At 43.2% G+C, this 20,848-nt stretch overlaps 1 protein-coding gene across 1 annotated transcript in view; it reads left to right on the plus strand.

Moving 5' to 3' along the window:
- Positions 1 to 668: 668 nt before the first annotated feature.
- The window catches only part of LOC103771947 (lipoxygenase homology domain-containing protein 1-like), a gene marked incomplete at its 5' end in the record, with an annotated part of 30,608 nt that continues 10,428 nt past the window's right edge, over positions 669 to 20,848 (plus strand). Inside the window, 3 exons of the mRNA XM_008939268.1 lie at positions 669 to 786; positions 7,640 to 7,817; positions 13,422 to 13,607. Coding sequence (XP_008937516.1) covers positions 669 to 786; positions 7,640 to 7,817; positions 13,422 to 13,607 — 482 coding nt within the window. The remainder of the gene's footprint in view (positions 787 to 7,639; positions 7,818 to 13,421; positions 13,608 to 20,848) is intronic.

Raw genomic sequence — 20,848 nt, forward strand, 5'->3', positions numbered from 1 at the left:
GTAAAGAAGTTCTTCCTCATGTTGAGTAAAGAAAAACCCGCTCTGATTCTTATCAAAAATGAAGCTAATTTGCAAATCAAATTCCCCAAATTCAGGAGACGAGTGAGGGACAGTTGGGTTTGTCTCCTTTCAAGCACAATTCACCTGCTTTTACTAAACTTAGGCATTGGGCTCCAACTTGCCATCAGGTTGCCCTATTTAGTTGAGCAGGAGCCACTGTTTATTGCCACACCACGAACAAAGTTATGTGCTGAGTCTTAGAGAAAGAAGATTAAGCAAAGTTGCTTTGCCTTCTAGTTGGGATGGGCTAAGGGCAGGCAGGTTTGCAGATGCCAGGAAGAAGGTGATGTGCAGAAAGCTGACTGGGAGTCTCTATTGCTCTGGTTACAAATGGATTGATAACGTATGTTACAGGCCACCTGGAGCAACTCCAGGTGCCTCATATGGGCTTGATTTTCCAGGGGAGGAGGAGTTTGCACTGAGGTGTCTTGACAAAAACAGAGTAGCTGGTGATTGCAGGACAGGAAAGCTCAAGTCCAGTGAACTTCAGTCATAAACTTTTCATTTGAGACTTTGAGCAAGGTGCGAGTCGCAGGAAGGAAAGAGGATCGAGGCTCAACGACGTTGTAAAGCAGTGGGAAACCTCTTTGCTCCTTCAATCCCTCCAGGTTTGAGCGAGGCCAAGAGGACAGCTTCATTATGGAGATCGCTGATATTGCACCCCTCAGGAAGATGAGGATCCGGACGGATGGGAAGGGGACTCGCCCCCACTGGTTCTTAGAAAGGGTAATGAACTTCACCTCTGTGCAACCTGCTTGTGTTGAAGCCTCTCAGCCCTTGGGAAAGAGGAGAAAGGAAGCAAGTGACTCACTTTTATTAATTTCCCACATTTTTTTCATGTTTTATTTCCTTCAGGAATTGAGCTGAAAAAGAGGAGAGCAAGGGTAAAAGCTGTGATGTTAAGCTTTACTACAGTCTCTGCTGTTAGAGCTCACTGTTCCTCCCTGAAAAAAAAAAGCCTTGGCTTGCCACTCAAAACACATGCAATATTTTCTGGTCCTTGGGATGTGCCCTCAGCTCCTGCAGATCCCTGCCCTGCTCTGGACCCCCTCTGCCAGGCAGGGACAGCTATCCCGGTGCCCTCAGCCTATTCTCACAGCAGAGATGCTCCAGCCCTTGGATCATCTTTGTGGCCTCCTCTGGACTTGTTCCAGCAGATCCATGTCCCTTTTATGGTGAGGACACCAGAACTGGACTCAGTGTTCAAGGTGGGGTCTCACAAGAGCAGAGTAAAGGGGGAGAATCACCTCCCTTGACCTGCTGGCCACACTCTTTTTGATGCACCCCAGGATCCAGTTGGTATTCCAGGCTGCATGAGCACACCACCGGCTCGTGTTGAGCTTCTTGTCAATCAACACCCCCAAGTCCTTCTCTTCAGGGCATAAAAAATGTCTCCCACCACTTCTGTTGATCCTGTTTTATTCTGGGGTCCTATCTTTCATGGAAGCACTTTGCTTGCCTTTATTTTCTCTACCAAACCAGCAGCTCCTTGCACAGACCACTCATATTTGGGTAGTTAAATGTCATTTGCTTGTTGTGGGTCCAGTAATTACATTTCTAAGACAGAGATGGAGAGATCTGCTGAGTCCTCATCATCAGATGTCATTAGGGGAAGAGCACGTCTCTGTCATGTTTATTAAGCATGCTTTTCCTGCAGTAGAGACTCTAATGGATTTCTCTATCTTCAATTTTTTAATGAGAATAGGTTAAGACCCAATAGCTTAACCTATGGTCAGTAAGATTAGTGCAAGATTTCCTTTATTTGGTCCTTTATAATTTTTTGACTAGCCTGAGCCTGTCCTGCTTCTTCCCATAAATAATGTATTTCTAAACATTGGTCCTAGGTGGCCATCAGTTTCCAGTGGAGTGATGAACTGCTCCTCACCTCCATTAGCATGGGCTCAGAAGCTTTTCTGCTGTGCACTACCTTGTTTACTTGAGCATTGCCACTTCTTTTTCCTTAGCATCTCTTCTGCAGCTTTCCAAAGCATTAGACCTCCAGCATATATCTTCTGAATAGATGCCTCAGACACACAATTTTTCTCTCTGTGCCTAAGGAATAACTCTATCTGTTCTCTGATTTGATTCAGTCATCTTGGTCAAACTCCCTTTGCCGTTTCCCTGATGCTTTCCCCTGAGTTTTATAAATCATATTCATATAAAATGAAATCAAATAAAGCTTACTCATCCAGAGACATTCCAGATCTTGCAGTCATGAATTAGCCATAGCTCAAAGGCAAGGGCCAGTGGCATCTTTAGTGGCAAGGTAGCACCTTCCTACCATCCTGTTGCCAGCTCTGTGTAGTGGTTCCAATATCTGAGCCTGCTCTACTGTCACACCCAAAACAAGGCTTTGCCTTGGAAATGGACCAAAAGGACTCTCCTTGGGACCCATCTGGTGGGTTTAAAGCTATGTGGGTCTTACAGCTCTACAGAAGTAACAGGAGAACCGTGCATGTGACTCCTTGAGACCAGGATTTTGGAACCTTTTGAAAATTGTACCTGTAGTCTCTATTTTTCTAGGAGAAACAGAAACTTCTAACTCCAGTGACACGTAAAGAACTTTGTTTATTAGTTTTCTTTCCCACCTTCCCTGCAAAGTTAAACATAGCATTTGCTTTCCCAGGCAGAGAGCGAGGACAGGAGTGCTCTGGAAGAGCGGAGCAAGGATTTGTGTTCTCTGATTTGTATTCCAGCCTTGAAAAATTATGTAGCCTGGTGTGACATGAAAACTGATCCGAGCCCATTTCCATTTCTGTCAAAAGTGCATATTAAAACTGCATAATGAAATACTTGTGGGGGTAGTGCTAAACTCTCAGACAGATGGTTCACAGTTACTGCTAACTAGCACAGTGAAATGAGAAGCTAGATTAAGCCATCAACCCCATAATTAACCATTTGTTGCTTCATTTATCTACAGGATATTCTCAGTTTTCTTGTTCTCTTAAAATAACAGTAAATTATTTTTTACTTCTTTTTGGGCTTTTTGTAAACTGCTGCATATAAGGTTATCATTTGTACTGCTTTTAGTTTACCAGAAATAAGATTGCATGAAGTCCAATTAAAATGTGTGAATTATCAATGATGCTGTACACAGCAAAAAGATTCCACTTACAAGCAGGAAAGTAGTAATTTTTTTTCTTTAATCCAGAAAAAATACATTGAAATTTTATTCAGAATCTCAGCAAAGCAGTGAACATGGTCCCAAAGATTCAAACTTCACCAAAGGGGACAATAAGTCTTAAATACTGATGTCTAGCTCTCTAAGGGAAACAATATTTGATTGGTGAGGTGTTGGGCCAGGATGAATATTATTGATTATTGCTATGCACAGAAACACATACCAAAAATCCTCCAAACCTGAGCAACACTTTCTGGTCTCACCACTGCTGGAAGAGACATAGAGTTTGGGTATTTTCCTCTGACTTAATGATGAATCTCATGTTGTCCCACATCAAGCTAACATGACACTGCTCTGTGTTTCTGAAAAATCAGAGAACAGGTCTATAGAACCATAGAATGTTTTGGGCTGGAAGGGACCTTTCAAGGTCATCAGGTCCACCCCCCTGCAGGGAGCAGGGACATCTGCAGCTAGAGCAGGTTGCTCAGAGCTCCATCCAACCTCACCTGGGATGGTTCCAGGGATGGGGCAGCGACCACCTCTCTGGGCAACCTGGGCCAGGGGCTCAACACCCTCCTAATAGAAAATAAACAGTGACTTCTAGTTTGGAAGCTTTCTAAACACTTACTTTGAAAACCTTCTCCTGGGATATCTGGTTCCTCAGTCCACATGATGATTTCACCTTCTGTCCAGTGTCTTATATATGAAGTTGAAAAGCTAGATATAAGAAAGGATGAAAGCTGTCTGAGTGAAATAACAGAAATTATGAGACCGTTGAATTCTGCAGTTGCTTCCCTCAGAATTTTAATGTTACTTTGTGCTGTCAAAGCTAGGGAGATAAGAAGCTGCCTTAATGAAGCACTAATTACATTGCATTCAAACATCACAAATAATCCTGAATGTGAGACTCAGTCTTTATCCAGTACTTTTCCCTTTATATAAAGGAGATTAAGAAAATCTGAGACAATTCATTATATAGCTGAAGCTGACTGTTACTCTTTGCAACAGAGCAAAGTCTTTTTGTTTTAGAGTCAGAAGGCTCTGCTTCTAAGCAAAGACTAATGACTTGCAAGAGAATGGTAAAAAACTGTGGTCAAGCCTTTAAAGATGAATTCCAGGACCTATGTATTTTGGTGTTAGTGGGGTGTAGGTCCCTGCAGAGAATGTTTCTCACTGCAGGTGGGAGAGGGCTGGGTAGAGGTAAATCAAATGATTGGACATGTCAAACCTTTTTGTTACAGCACATAGCACACAATTATTTCAAGTTTCTGGTTTAAAGTTCCTGTCAGCTCTGGTATTTGTTCAGCTACAAAGAAAATTATCAACATTTTATTCATTGGCATTGCTCCTACTTTCTTCTCTTTGTTCATAGGTGTTCTACAGACCAATTAAAATCCATGCTTAATTAGTGGTAAAGTTTGAGCTTAAAAGCATGCAGGATATCCGCAGCAAGTTCTAGGTATCCTAAAAAAACAGGTTAGATGCCATGTAAAGTAGCTGTCTCTTTGCCAAGGGATAGCTAATTTTTTCTGAGAGGAATAGACAGAGAATAGTCTTGGCTCGGCTCCCTGAGATGACTTTTCTTGGCCCTCATGATCAAAACCAAAATCCCGCATCATCCTCTGTCTGTGCAACACCCACAAACTTGTCCTTGTAGGAGGGGAATAATTCTGTGCTATTTTAGTCATTGGAAAAGCTTTGTTCAGCTTTTACCTCTTTTGCCAAATTATTCAGGCTTCCTCTGTAGTCAGGGGAGAGACAGATGTGAGAGTGGGAGAGATACCCAGCTCTGATCACCGACTGCAGGGAGAGCCAGCATGATGCTCTTGGGCTGGATGCCCACTGTTTAGGTGGTCCTTGGTAAGGCAGGCAAGGTACCCAGGTTGTGATTGAACAGTCAGCCTGGCACAAGTTTCCTTCTGCCTGCATGCCGCTTGTTATGATCTCCCCTGGGAAAACGAAGCCCATGAAATAAACATCTTCTTCCACTCTGCTCCTCCTTGGAGCACCATCCCAGGACGAGAGAGCAGAGGTTCCTCTCTCTGTCTGTGCTAACTGCTGACATGAAGCTGCATGTGGATGAAATCACACCTGGGTGAGGGGTGGGGGATAGAAAGAGAAGGTGTTTTTGCTCCAGCAATTTCAGTTGTCAGACAGTTTTTCTCAGACAGCATCTGGAGCGCTGGGCATGGACTGGTTATTTGTGAGAGGTCTGATCTCTCTGTCTGTGAACACACTCCAGCTGGCAACTCTAATCTGCTTCTACCCCCTGCTGCTTTCCTGACATTTCCCTGTGAGCTTTTCATGACATTTTGCTGCTAACAGCATCACTCATACCCAAGCAGGGCAGAGGTAGAGCTGGCTGAACCTTCTCCAGCAAAAAGTTCACGCACCAAGGGGAAAGAAAAAAAAAAAAAAAGGCATTTTCAGTCAACCTGAGATTATTCACGATTCTAATTTGCAAATATTAGGCAGAGAAATGTTTCTAAGTTGGACTCCTAAGAGGATGTAGACATTGTTCACACATCCTTGAGAGAGCAGATGTCCTTCTGGTCTGTGTCCCAGCAGAGAGGGCACCAGCTGGGATGGTGGAAACTTGATTTCTGCTGGTTCAAAGCAAGGATTTGACTCAATATCTCTTGACTCATAGAACAGTTTTTTGGACACAGAGTAAAAGAGTCTCCAGCTGTGAGTAAGAACCATTTTAGGAAAGTGGGACAGCTTCAACAGCCCAAAAAGTCCTTTACCTCTGGGATGAAGGTGCTGTGTTACAGATCCCTGTTTAGCATCAGGCAGAGAGAAAACCCCAGATGAGTGCCCTGCCCATGGAACTGCACATTGCACAAATAGCACGGCTACTGCTTCAGCTTCGTTGTAGCTATGGCCCTCCTTAAAATCTTTTTTTATAACCTGGAGCAATGTTCTTCTTTTGAACTACTAAAGGCTCCAACAGGGCTTGCTTGGGGTCAAAAGGCTGTGGACCAGGACACATGGAGTCTGAGGACTGAATCTGAGCACATTTTATCTCAAGATAAGTTTTAAAAGTTTCTTGGACTGATATAAAAGAGTGCAGCAGAAGGTCACTAAGATAGCCAAGGGGCTGAAGCTTGTGGCTTACTAGAAAGGGCTGAGGAAAATGGAGTTTTTAAGCCCTGAGAAGAAAGGGCTGAGGAGGAATCTAATTGCATTCTTCTGCTGCTTAAAGAGAGGTTACAGAGAGCATCAGTCCAGGCTCTTCTCAGAGGTCAAGAGTGAAAAATGAAGCATAGGACACAAGATGCAACCAGGAAAATCCTTATCAGACAGAAGAAAAAATACCTTCCCAAGGAGAGTGGTGCAGCCCTGGGATGAGGACCCAGAGTGCTGGTGGTATCTCCACTCTTGAAGGCTTTCAAAGCTCAGTGGGACATGGCCTTGCAGTTAGCCATACTTGGAGCAGGAGGGGGGGCTAGGCACCTCCAGGTGTCCCTTTTAACTTAAATTTTTGCATGACTCCCTGATTAATTTCTTCCTAATATCATCATCACACTTCCCTGACACGTCTGGGCTCGTGTTGCCATGGCTGTTGCAGGGACACACCTTGCAAGACACTGCTGATGCCCTGCTTCACTCACGTGTGGTCTCTGTTTCTGTCAGATGCTAACACACGTGGCACTTTGCAGCCCCATCTCCTCTTTCCCCCCAGCTCCTCCAGTTAAATTAGTGATAATTTAGTGCTAGTTTTTTGCTACAGTGCCTTTCTCCCAGTGATGCTCCACTGAGCCCATGTTGAACAGGACACATACAGGTGGGTGCTTCACTAGGTGTTTGTTGGAGCAGCTCACTGGCTTGTTCTAAATAGATTCCTATTCTCTTCTTACCACCACAGCATTTGGGCTCCTTCCCATGACACATTAGACAGAGTGACTAATATCTGTTGCATACTGTTTGTTCTGTCACCTCTTCCCAGAGGGAGAAGTGTGTGAAACATTAAGTTTTGCTGGCCTAATTTTATCTTGTGTGCTGCTTTGACATGTTTGGGGTTGGTTTGCATATCTCTACAAGGAGGAGGCAGGAGAGAGTGTGATACTGTGTACTTCAGGGGTGCTACTTGAGGGTTTTTAATAACTTCTTGTTACTTCTTCTTTGGAGTGAGTTCCATACTGGCTTCCAGGAAAGGTCTGACTCTCAGAGATGAGCTTTGTCCATAACTTACGTCAGAGGAGCACATTTCTTCCTATGCTTTAACCCATCTCTGAGAAGGTCCAATATTATGAAAAACATTTTTCAAGTCACTGCAGCAAATATTGTCCATAAGAGAGAGTTCTGTTTATCCCAGACGAGATTGGTAGAGGCTTTGAAGCAATGACCAAGCTATACCCATATCCTCCCACACTGTGCACTTTATAACTTTAACCTCTGGCCTCACTGAAACAGCAGCTGAATTTTAATTTTTTTCTTTATTTTTGCTCTTTACAGATCATCCTGAAGAACCTGACTAATCAAGAAGTGGCCACGTTTACTTATGGTGAATGGCTGTCAAAGCTAAAAAATGCCAAGGGAAGTCTTGTGTGTGAGATGCCAGCTGTCATAAATGATGAGCAAATGATGGAGGACACAACCTACACTCTTCAGGTTAAAACTAGTGATATTGGAGGTATGTCCATGATGGATATTTTCTGACTTATTTCGTATGAATTTTGATTTTGACTAATGAAAAAAATCTCCAGCTTAATTTGAAATTATGTTTAAAAAAGCATAATTTAGCCATGCTGTGTTGGGACACGAGCATTTTGGCTAGCTGTTCATCATGACAGTGTTATTCTGTGGAATTCATCCTTTTCTAAGCTCTAGGCATAAAATGTTTAGACACCAGGCCTAGAATTAACTGCTCACTACTTTCTCTGAAGACATCTTAAGAGAAGCTACCAGACTGTGTGGCAGTATTCAGGAGCTCCCTTTTTATTTTGAGTCATAAAAAGGGTGCCAGGTCCACCCACACAGAATGGAAGAAAAGCTATGGTCAAAGCTGGTGGGCTTCAGATTTTTGGTCAGCACTATCTGCTGTGTCCACAGAAGACAGCAATAATTCACACTCACTTTCAGAGTGTTTTGAGAACGTTTTTCTCTGGCTGTGAAAAACCACCCCCAAACGCATGCCAGATAGAAGAGGTGGAACAGAGTACAGAGAAAGCTGCAGAGCCTCGAGAGCCAAGAAATGGGATTTCTATGTCATTTCTTGGGATCACTGCCTCTTTTCCTGAGAACTTCTGTCAGGCTGCTGAATGAAAGCTGCGACCACATACAAGCTGCCTTGTGCCACAGAGGGCCAGGTTAGACATGATCTTGCAGACACCTTGTTCAAAAGGTTGACCCTCAAAGGGGATTCTGCCACAGCAGTGCACATAATCACCTCCTGATCTCTACCTCTCTTTCATTTTTCTTTTTTTTTTTAAAATTTTTTTCCCCCTCTGGATTTACAAGTGGTAATTTATGCAGCTTGTGAGGTTTGATCTGAGAATATCAAAATTCCCTTGGCAGTGTCTTCGTGCCACCTCACCATTTTTTATCTATCTGCTCTGCCTGCTGCCTGTCTGAAAAACATGTAGTGAAATACGAGAAACAAAAGAGCAAGAGGAAGATTTGTTTATGTATCTGGCAATCCATCTACTATAATGGTAGATCTTTCTGTGACCTTTTTGTGAAATCCAGCCCTCACTCACAAAGGCAATGGAAACAGAAATGAGGGGAGAACAGAAGATGACAGCAAGAGCAGACAGATCTGTCCTTCCCATTGAATGAAGGATGACAGGTATTAATGATGAAAAATTTTATTTCATTATGAACAGCCACAACCAGGAGGAAAGAGCAGGTTACAGAAAGGCTTCAGAGAGCCTGTTTACGATTAGATCACAGAGCACACTGACATAATGCTGAACTTTATCCAGCTTATCTAAAGAGGGTGCAAATCATGAACCATCTCCCCTCTTTGATCATTATGTATTCCACGATCACTCCTGATTGGACCAATTCAGAAAAAAAAAGACTTTCTACCCTTGATGGTGAGTTTAAACATGTTATATTATCTCCTGCTACACTGACAGTGTCTGGGGACACCAGTTCTGCACAGTGAATAGAATCAGATAAGTTTACATTCTAGGTATAAAGTTCTCCTCTGTATAGCTTTCAACTTTCCATGCAACAGAGGCATTGAAACAAACAAAGAAGATGTAAGGTAGGATTCATCTCACCTACTTGTAACTCTCAAAAAAATGATACTTGTGGTCTTAAATCCTTCTGGCCTAGACTGTCTCTGGTCAATTAATCTGGGAATTTCACTTTTTTCACAAAGTAAAGCTTTCTAGAAGTCATTCAGCTTTGATGATCTTTTAATACACAGAGGGTGAGTCAGGGAAGGTCTAACAAAGGTCATGTCTCTTCTCATTCAAAGCTAAAATCCAGGGGCCACCAGAAGTACCTCAGATGGCAGCTCTTAAAGTACACACAGATAAGAGGAGAAGACATTGTTAGAGCAGACAAATCCCAGGTCAGATGTTTAGTCTTTGGTTAAAACCAAGATCTTGAATTACTTTTGATCTTCCAGGAAAACCAACTCACACTCTCACTTTCTTCAAGGTATGACTCACAGACAGAGCTGGACCATCTGATGGCTCTTTCTGAGACACAAAAATGTCCTGGCCTGTTAATTCTGATTTACAGACTTCCTGTTTTCTATATGCAGGCATCCTATACATGGTAATGCAATAAAGATAGAGGAAGAATAAATAGTGCTTTCTCCCCTTGCAAGCATTAGTGAAGCAGGAGGGTTTTATCTCTGCTGTTATAAGATTAATTAGTGTGTTGTCAGCACAGCTTCAGCCTTCAAATCACATAATTTAGGACAGTTGGTGTCAGTTCCTAGTGCCCAGTCCAAGTCTGTGAAGTCAGAAGAAGGACATGTTTTGACCTCAGAAGGCCAAGCTTACGGTTTGTTTAAAAATGATGCAGCTGCTCAGGAAGAATCATAAAATCATAGACACTTTTGTTGGAAGGGGCCTCTGGAGGTTATTTCATCCATCTTCCTGCTCAAAGGACTATTGCAAGCACAATGTCAAATCAGCTATGATTCTGCCCAGATGGGTCATGGACATCTCCAGGGATGGTGATGCCACCAGCTCCCCAGGCACTTGATCCAGACTTCTACTGTTTTCCTAAGAATCACTTTTTTTCCTGATGCCCATCAACTTGTGACTGTGGTTCCTTGGAGTATGGTCTGACATCTCCAGAGTGCATGATCCTGTCATCACTATCACTGTCCTTCTGTGTGGTCAAGGGGCTCTTGTTCATCTGCCCCAGCTCGTCTCCCTTGGCTTCTCCTCATGGTCATGTGCTCCAAACCCTGTCCATCCTCACAACCATCTGCTGACCCCTCCCCAGTGCCTTGACATGACCCAGGAATTCAAACTGGCAGCACAGTCCAAGTGTGGGCTTCTCAGTGCTGAGCACAGGGCATAAGATCCTCCCTCCAGCTGCTGGCCATGCTCCTCACAATGTAGCCCAAGATGCAGTTTGCACTGGACACTGGGAACTTGCTGTTAGCTCAGATTAAAGCTGAATATGAATGTTGGTGATTCAACCTTTGGGTCTTCTTCTGCTCTCAAGCATATACACGTCCAGGCTTTATTCCACCCCAGATGCATTTCTCCTTGCTGAACTTTGTGAGAGTTCTGCTTGCCTAGTCCTTAAGTTTCCCAAGGTCCATCTGGGTTGGAATTCTGCTATTCAGCATGTCAGTTCCTCCCTCAAATTTAATTATATCTGGAAATCTGCAGAAAATCCACTCTGTCATTTTTTAGGGTGTTGGTGATGAACTTCAGTGCTATGGACCTCAGGATCAACCCATGAGCTATTGGACTCCTTGCCAGTTAAGGCTTCTAAAACCACAGCACCTTCATCCCTTCATTTGTCAGATTCGTTACAGTTTCTAAATGTGCCTGACAGTTTCCTGGAATTAGCAACAACAACAACAAAAAAAAAAAAAAATCAGAGACCCAAATAGGTGAAATGTGAATTGATTCAGCAATTTCTGTTCATTTCTTTTCCATCTCCTGCTAATTGCCTGTGAGGGAAATGTCACGGCATGAGGCCTTCATAAGCTTCTTCCTGCAGGGAAGGTTTTGCTTAGAAACAGTTGGTTCTGTGCTTTTTGAGACCCAGCATTAATTGGGAGCTTGCTCCTTGTAAGGAAATGGACTTCAGTTTGCTTTGTTCCTCACTTCAGCAAGCTTTAGGGTCATGAAAGGTACTGCCAGATGAACCGTCTGAATCCCTGATGCTTTCCCTTCCTTCTTAAGTCCTTCCCAGGGAACTGCTGAAAATGAGCCCAAATTTAACATAAGCAATTTTTTCACGTGGACACCAAATATTGCTTTGCCTTTTCTATGTATGAATCTTTTTCTTCTCTCTTTTTTCTTTCCCTTTTAGCATTTTTTTCAGTCCTTCTATAAGGAGAGCTGTGATTTCTTCCTAATTTCTGTGTTCAACTCATTATCCCAAAGCTTGTCAAAAAGTTTTCATTCCCCCCGAATTTCTCTCAGCGTTGTGTTGTGAGCAGAGCTGTGGGAAATACTGCCTGTGTGTCCCAAAGTGGATTTTCCATACTCTTGTGTGAGAAATGGCTTGGCAGGAGTTTAGAGTTTTCAAAGCTGGGTTATCTAACCGAGGGCAGCGGATGCTGTGTTAGGACAGATTTGGGTTTGATGATCCTATTTTCATTTTCCAAAATTTAAGGGCTTTTGTTCTGACACAATGAATGTCTGCCTGCCCACATGGAATCCAATTTCTTTCTATGAAACTTTTTTTTTACTCTGGCAGCAAAAATAAGAAGGAATAACGTTGGTCAAATTATAAATAGTGCTGGTGTGAACGTTGCAACAGTTTCAGCCAAAATTTCCATAGGGTCACTGCAAGTGATGGTGTGGCCTCGAATTCTCTGGAAGTTAGGAAAATTGACAGCATGGTTGTTTTCTGTGGCAAAATACGGACAGCAGTGGGCATGCAAAATTCATTATGAGGTAATAAAGATCATCTCAGAAATTATTCTTTTCCTAAGAAGAGATGGGAGTTTGTTGGGCAAGCGGTTGTATGAGAAACTGGGATTTTTTCCATTAAATGCAGCAACGACAATATTTTGAGAAACAGGAATATAGAAGGAGGACCTAAGAGAGGGGAAAGTGGACGATAAGATGCTGCTGTAGTTTGGCTGCTGATCCACATTTTGCTTTCAGATCCTTGTGCTGTACAACACAGGGAGAGCAGCACCTCAGCTGGCGTGTCCTGGGTGCCACAGGAGAATCTAAAGGGACACCAGAAGGACACCACAGTGTGGAAAAGGGGCTGTGGCCCAGTGGGAATCCCAGGACAATGTGTCCTCATACTTTCTAGTTAGAAAAGTTAAAATGTATTCTCTAATGGTCTTTCAATGTAAGCCAACAACACACGAGCACAGTGTCTGAAGGGGGCCTACAAGAAAGATAGGGAGGAACTTTTTACAAGGGTTTGTAGTGATAGGACAAGTGATCATGGGTTCAAACTGGAAGACAGTAGGTTTAGGTTAGAAATTAGAAGAAGTTCCTCATTATGAGGATGGTGAAACACTAGAACTGGTTGCCCAGGGAAGCTGTGGATGCACTGTTCTGGATGTTTTCAAGACCAGGTTGGATGGGGCTTTGAGCAACCTGGTCTAGTGGGAGGCGACCCTGCCCATGGCTGAGGGGTTGGAACGAGATGATCTTTAAGATCCCTTCCAAGCCAAACCATTGTATGATTCTCTGACTCAATGACTCATAGATTGCTAGATGATGGTGGGTAAGTCAATCTGCATCCTAGGACACCTTGGAGCACTGGGAGTCACAACACTGACATCCTCTGCGAAGTGATGTGATGCATGGTGCTCCATCAAGAGCACCTCCTGCTCACTATTGGTAGTGCTGTCAGTATGGTCACCATACCTTGAATCCAAGGGTGAAGTATTCCAGCTATACCTGGGCTGCAGGGTAGAAGGGTTGGCTTGTTGGCTACCATGGGGTGTCCTTTTCGTAGGATCCTGCACATATTCACTGCAATTTGCTTGCTGTGCCCAGAGAGATGAGCCTGATGTCACTGCAGCCTCTTCCAGCCTGCCTCCATGCAATTGGAGGCTGGGTGTCAGCCCTCTGCAGCAGGCTAGCTCGTAAGAATTTGCTTTATTCCCTCCTTCCAGGAGCAGGCACCGACGCCAACGTGTCCTTGATCCTGTTTGGGGAGAACGGGGACAGCGGGACTCTTGCTCTGAAGGAGTCCAACAAGTCTAACAAGTTTGAGAGGAACCAGATGGATGAATTCAACTTCTCGGACATGCTGAGCTTGGGAGATCTCTGCAAAGTGAGGATCTGGCACGACAACAAAGGTCAGAGCTGTGACTGGGGGAGGTCAGAGAGGTTGGGACAGCATTTTCACTTGAGGAATCACAACCTTCTCCATGACTAAGGAGCAGGCCAAGGGCACTGTTCCCAACTCCACTCCTGGGTAACCTCAGGAGTTTTACCTGGGTGGTGTTTCCCAGTTCACCTGTCTCGACATACCCTCTTTATGGAGGAGACAGTCCCACTGCACAAGGGTGTAGTATCTGCTCTGATGGGTCTCCAGCTTCCTCCTGAACTTACAGCCACCACTGCAGCATGGATAATGATAGCTCCTCCAAAGCAAAGCCATCCCACCTGTTATCCCAACACACTGGCTCTGCTAATGCAATACCTTTTTCACAGGCCAGTGAAAACTAGCACTTTCCTAGCAATTTAATCCTATCAGCCTGGCACTGACACATGGGGTAATGCAGCCTGGCATAACATAGTGAGCTTCAGAAGATAGGAATAAAGATCTGTGTCTGTCTTTGTTAAAATCACTACATCAGCCAGCGAGTAGTGCCCTGCTGAGAGAGACTCTGACATTTCCCTGCTGCTGGACACCCTAACTGGTTTCACAAGCAGCAGAGCAGCACTCAGTCATTTGTGTTGTTATTCAGGCACCAAGCAGCATCTTGTAACAAATGCATCACTCACCACTGAGATGTGGTGACATCTCATCCCATCTTCATCTAAAAGAGGTGATCTTGCATTAACAACTACTTGCTTGCTAATGGCAGCCCTAAGGTAAAGCTTGGTGGCTCCTGTAGAACCACTTGGTCCATATTAACAAGGCAGTTTGGGCAGTAGTGTTCATCAAAGTCCTGGGAGAAATGGCACCAGCACCACCCAGTTGTTACCTGGTTGTAGTGAAGCTGCTGGTTTATGGCTGGGCTGGGGTTGTATGTCAGCATGGACATGCCCTGGCCACCATCTTCTTGACTTCTCCAAGCTGTGGCAAATGGGGAAGGCTGCTTCTCATGCAACATTAATGAAAGGCACTACTTCTGGATCAGACTTTCCAACTGGAAGTTATTTTCAATTAAAAAAAAAAAAAAAAGAAAAAGGAAAAGAAAATCTTATTGTAGCCTCTGTCTGTTGTGCAATATGGGATATGCAGCCACCCACCCAACGTGTTTGTTTGTTCCCAGCCACTGCAAGTTTTGGGCTTGTACTTATCTCTCCCACAACAATTTAGTTGATCAATGTTTGTAGTATCACGTTACATAAGCTGTGCTGAATGCAGCAAGGGAGCTCCTGTACCTGGTTTTAGTTTCCAAAACACTTAATCCTTTAAATCTACAGTTTAGACTCAGAAATGGACAGGGCTATCAAGATGCCCACTAGAGTTTTATCCCAGCAAACAGGCATCTCTGCAGTTGCAAGGGTGTTTTGGATGTCCTTCTGAGAACAACAAGAAATCAACACGGACTTACAGATTTGTTTTCAACTCTATTACCAGACAAAATGTTTACAAAAAGAACCTTTTCCTCAAGAGACGCGGTGGGTCCCCAGTGACTGGTTGTGTTAGCAGAATGAAATACACCCACCAGATCAGAGCTTATCCTTAGGGCTCAGGCACATGAAGAGGCTGGGAGGTAGGAAGATGAGAACTGTATCAGACCGAGGATCTGCTGAGCCCAGCAACTGTTTCCAACAACAGCACCACTGGGTGCCCAGGGAAGAGGATAAACTGAGTGGGTGTGTGTAATCCTCGCCCAGACCTCTGCATCTTGCTATGTGCAGCTCACACATCTCCTCAACTGGATATCATTTTTGTCTTCTCCAGGAGACATTTAGCACCCATGGCGACGAGCCCCATGGATCTGCTCCTCTGTGTGACAAGTGAATTCTGTTAATTGAGGTTGTTTTGCTGCCTTTTCCTTCTTACTCAAGTGATCATGGCTCGTCTTCTCCACGGCAGGGATGCTGTCGTTGATATGAGCTGGGGAGTTCCCACATTGCAGCTGAGCTACAGTAATTGCTGTCTGCACACTCTGGGTTAGTAGCAAAGGGAAGTAACAGAGTTTAGCCTTAGGCTAAGCAGTAAACAGGCTCAGTTAGTTTAAATTTGCTGTGGGCTTAAGGCGTGTACCCAGATAGTCACCACAAGTCAGCTAAAATAGCAAAACATGCATCCAGAACCTGGAAAAAATACTTCATATTTATGAACATAAATACACATTGCAACCTCCTTTTTTTTTTTTTCCTTCTTTCCCTCCTATCACTGTTTTCCACTTATAAATAAGAGTTAATAGGACTTTTGCCAGACCTGGCTGGCTGCAGGGTTAAGCCTTGCACAAACAATATACTCACGTTTTGTTCTGCAAAAATGTGTTTGTTTTTCCACCCAGGAAGAAGAACAACTGTAGTTTAAACCAAAACATATGTTGTCTTCATTGTTCTTGCATTAGTCATGTGAAAGGCATATCCTATCTAAAACTTCACACAATGCAGCATGACAGTTTGTTGGGTGGGTAGAGTATTTATTGCTGCTGGGATCCCAGGCTGTAGCTATCCTTTGTATACATGCCTGCTCTCTCTATATATAATTTTTTATAAATTGGCTGTGCCACTGGTTAAAATCTTTTGGGAAGGAGTAGTGGGGTCAAGGGTCAAGAGTCATGTATGTTTTTTGTCAGATGCTTGGGGGCTTTGGGTTTTAAATAAAAATGTGCTTGCATTTACCTTTACTTTGAAGCATCAGATGTTGATCATTCTTTCCTTATTTTTATATTTCTTTTTTTAGACGAAACGGTTTTCTGGCAATAGTCTGTAGACAGCTCAGACTCATACTGACCTACCCATTGCTTCTCACATGCAGAATATTTGAACTATAATTGATGTTCTTTTCCTAATTTTCCTAATGATCAGCTTCAATGACAGCATCAGTCTGTTTTGACTCACATTAGGTGCCTTTAACATCTGTGGGCTAGTTAAGGGAACTAATGATCAAAAGGCTTTTTTTGCTTTCAGATATCACCTGGTCCCAGCAAGAAATCAGCCAACCTGCCCCCTTTTTAAATAAAAAAAATTTATCCAGAAATTTTGTCCATTTCTGGATAAAATACATTTACATGGCTTGCCCAAGGCAGATACTTTGCCATGAATTCCAGCTCAGCATTCATCCCCACCAGTGAAGCTTTGCTGCAGTTGGCTTTGCTCCCGCTTCACATCCCACTTTTGTTTATCCTTCCACTGAAATTTGACTGCAGTGGGGTGTTCAGGGTTGAAGAGACAGTAATTGCAATGGGAAAGACTGTCAGAAGGTCTCTAAATTGCAAACACTGCGTGTGCCTCCTCTGGAAAAGCCAGTCACTTTTATAATCTCACTTTAATGCTTTTAAATGTTGTTTTCCCCACAAAAACTGCTGATTGGCATCTGTGTATGAGATATAAAGGAGGAATGAATCCCCCATCTAGTGCCTCTGGCTTCAGCAAAATTGATTAGGAGGGGAAGTCAGCGTCCATTTGAGAAAAAAAAAAAAAAGGGCAGTTTAGAGACTTCTCAACTGCAATTTCAAGGAACTTGTTCCTGACATCTTAGATTTTTAGAGCTCACCACCGAGAGTCTGGTAAACATGTGAATTGCTGTGAATGAAATTTAAAGTTTTTCCTCCATGTCTTATTATCCTGCTTCTGTTTACTTTGAGATACTGATGTTCAACCTAATATATTTAGACTCCCCGAGCAAATTTAATCATTTCCAGACTCCCCAGCTCCTGATCTCAGATAGGCGCTATGTATTTTCTCATATCTCAGTTCATTTACTTCTACATTTATGCAAGATCAGTATCTGTAGGTCTGTAGAAATGCTGGCTTTCTAAATATAGGCTTCAATTTTTTCTCTGGTTTAAGGACTAAATCACCATTCTGGAAGAATGACTTAAAATTTTCTCAATATCTCAGTAATGGAATTATTTACCTAGAAAAAAAGCTTTTTTTTTTTTTTTTCCCCTTTTGGTGTAAGGGTTTTGGTTGCCTTTTTTTTTTTTTTTTTTTTTAAATTCCCTTCTTCTTCTTACAACAAGGATATATGGGAACTGTGGATTTAGCTCCCTCCTCTACCTGAGTAGATTTGAACACGGATGATAAGCAGTCTTTCTAAAGTCATTAATTTCAGATTCTTGATTATCTTGATATCTTGCCATCAGCCAAGGGGAGCCAGGAAGAGTCTAATTACGGATAAACCAGACTGTGTTATTATAGAAGACAGAAATAAATAACAAGGTTATGAAGCCCAACTTCTTACCTGCTGCAACAGGGCCCTTCTCTCAATTACACCAACTGCTATGACACTGCCCAATTATGTTTTAAATAGAGTAACTGCCCCAGTGACTCCTTTTGAGTGGCTCTTCTAAAGAAGAAAGTATGTTATTTCCCTCCCTTGATTTGGACCCAAGTCAAAAACATATTGTACCCTTCTTTTCCCTTTTCTTTCCCTGAAGGAAATGTCTTTTTAAGGAGTAGTATCTTGGATATTTTAGATCTTAAATTGCCCAGGCCTTGAATGCACAGCACGTGACCTTCCAGAGATATATTTCTGCAATTTATGGACATGATTCCAAGCCTTTGGGACACCTGTAGGTCATAAATTATTAAAAGAAACCTAAAGATCTGCCTTTTTAGCCCTTTGTAAGGATTTTCTCAGCTATCAGACTTGAGAAGGGCTTTTCTAAGCCCTCTTCATGGTGTTTGACTGTTGCCTCATAAATTCTGTCGATCCATGGGGCGGATTTGTTGAATGGTTCCTGATTTAAATCAAAAACGAGAGGGAGAGTAGTAGATGTGTAAAACTGCCCAAGAAGAGGAGCATCCATCATCCCCTTTGATGGCTGAGTACAGAGGTGGACAACATCAACTCCTGCATCTTTCTGGATGAATTGAAAACACCATAGACAAGACAAAAACATGCATGCAAGAGACCTGTGTAGCATGCCAGCAGCCATGCCATGGCTGCCTAGTCCTTCAGATTGTCCAAATCTAGCCTCAGGTCCTTGGAAGATCGTAGTGCTGACCTGCAGAGCCCTCTTCACATGCTATGTGCCTTCCCCAACAGCAGTTTTTTCTTTACCCCCAAGTTCTATCACAAAGAAGTGCCACAAGCACAGCAAAGACCTCACAGTTCAGCTGATGTAAAGTAGAAAAAAAAAAAAAAAAATTAAATTTAAGCAAGCAAATTGGCAAACCTGTAGAGAGGCTGAAGTCTTCAGTGTTAACCTTGTGCAGTCATTCATTTCTTCCCAATCTCCTGTAACTGAAGAACCCTTATCTACAGAGTGCAATGAGCTCAAAAGGCCAGATACAGCTGTAGAATTATTAGTCCTGTAAAATCTTCTCCTTTCTGCAACCTCCTTTGCTCCTCTTGGGACAAATTATCCTGCACCCTTGTTAAATGCTTTTGCACCAAGTGTGCCTCAATGAAAGTCAAAATATTCTTCAGTCACCAGAATATCATGTGAGGAACTGTTATATCTTCACTCTGAGCTGTTAAGTGTGTTTGCACAGGAGTAGTTTATCTTTAAGATGTGGTGGGGAGTTTTTGTCTGAGAGTAATTTATGGGTGGTTTTGACCTGCATCAAATCCTGGACTGAACAAGTGGAATAGACAATGGGTGGGGGGGAAGGTGGTGGTGTAGGGGACCTGTTTTCTAAAACTGTCTCAAGTGTTAAGCTTTTACTTTGTCAAAGGTTGTGAGAGGTTTTGCATTGCCTGGCTGCTTGGGTGAGAAATGTTGTGGCGTGAACTAACGTGATCCTAAAGGAGAGATATACAAAATGGATCTATTTTTATTCTGCCACTGGCTTGCTGAATGACCTTGGGTAAAGCACATCCCTGTACCTCATTTTCAATTATGTAAATCAGGGATAAAAATTATTCACCTTCTTAAAGTGTTTTGAGATGTACTGATTCTAAGCTAGATGTTATGATTTCAACACCTCACAATTAATGCTGCATTTCTAGTGACCTGATGCTGCTAACAAAGCTCCCACCATTTTTTGGGTGATGTCTCATGTGGTGGGGCTTAAGGGTGGATGGTCATCTAAGCGGGCAGGGGATAAAAAGTATTAGAGAACACAAGAGTGATGAGCTGTCTTTGCAGTGGTCATTACTTCATGTTTCATAAAATGTGGGGAAAAAAAATGCAACTAGGGGGCTGAGCAGTTGCTGGTTGTGAATGTCTGGGCAGCATCATGACTTCACTGGCCCCTAAGGAGTCCATGTCCCAAGCAGGACTTTTGGGACATGGACTTGTGGGAGCAGAAGCACCAATAATGACAATTATTATCCTTGATCAGAAACCAACTGCTTTCAAAACCAAACCCAAGAAGATCTGTTACAGAGAGACAAGGGATGAAGAGGAAAGTCAATGAATATGGCTGTGAAAAGTGAAAACAGTTTAACTTCCATGCCCATGTGTGCATCCAAGCCTGGATAAGGTTCTGCAGCAGGGATTTGATCCCATCAGCTCTCACCTTGCAAGGAATAGTTAATATTCACTAAAGCAAGGCCAGGGACCAGGTGCCTGCTCAATGGTGAAACCACTAGGTTCATTTTCACTCTTTTTCTTCCATCCTCCCATATTTCTGCATGTGTCAGAATAGCTTCATATTTTAGGGGTGAAGGTGGGCTTGGGCAAGTGGTGGTTGTTCCCAAGGGGGGCAAAGAAAACTTCTGTTGCTGCAAATTGAGGCTTTAGTTAAACGAAGCAGTAATGTCATTATCAGACCTGATTGCACCCATCACTGCAGAAGTACACAACAGGGAGCTCACAGTCCAGCCTCTCTGTCCAACATCAGGAACCCACAGGCTTTTAGCATCCCCTGGGAAAAAGGCAACATGGTCCTGTGAAGACCTAGCAGATCCTGTGAAGAACCCACAGAGTGTCCCTGCACAGGAACACCTAGCTGTCAGCTTGGGCTCTTTTGGAAAGGAGGATAAATGGGACAAAGAACTGCTGTTTTGGACAAGGACACTTAGGGAAGAGAATACTTTTCTCTACGTGACACTAAATTATACAGCTGCCAGAATCAAGCAAGCAAAGTGATTCGTTTTTCCCCAAAGCTCTTCTCCTCCTGTAATTACAATTGAAATGTTTTGCACGCTATTGAAAATGTCACTTCCAGCTGTGGACTATTATGGAGCCTACATGGCACAGCCATGGAGGTTATTAGGGCACGTTTGGTGCTGGGGATTTCAACGGCAGCAAACAAGCCCTGGGGTGAAGTACCTTTTGCTACGAAC

The sequence above is a fragment of the Merops nubicus genome, unplaced genomic scaffold, assembly GCF_000691845.1.
Source record: "Merops nubicus isolate BGI_N331 unplaced genomic scaffold, ASM69184v1 scaffold20554, whole genome shotgun sequence".
Lineage (NCBI taxonomy): Eukaryota > Metazoa > Chordata > Aves > Coraciiformes > Meropidae > Merops > Merops nubicus.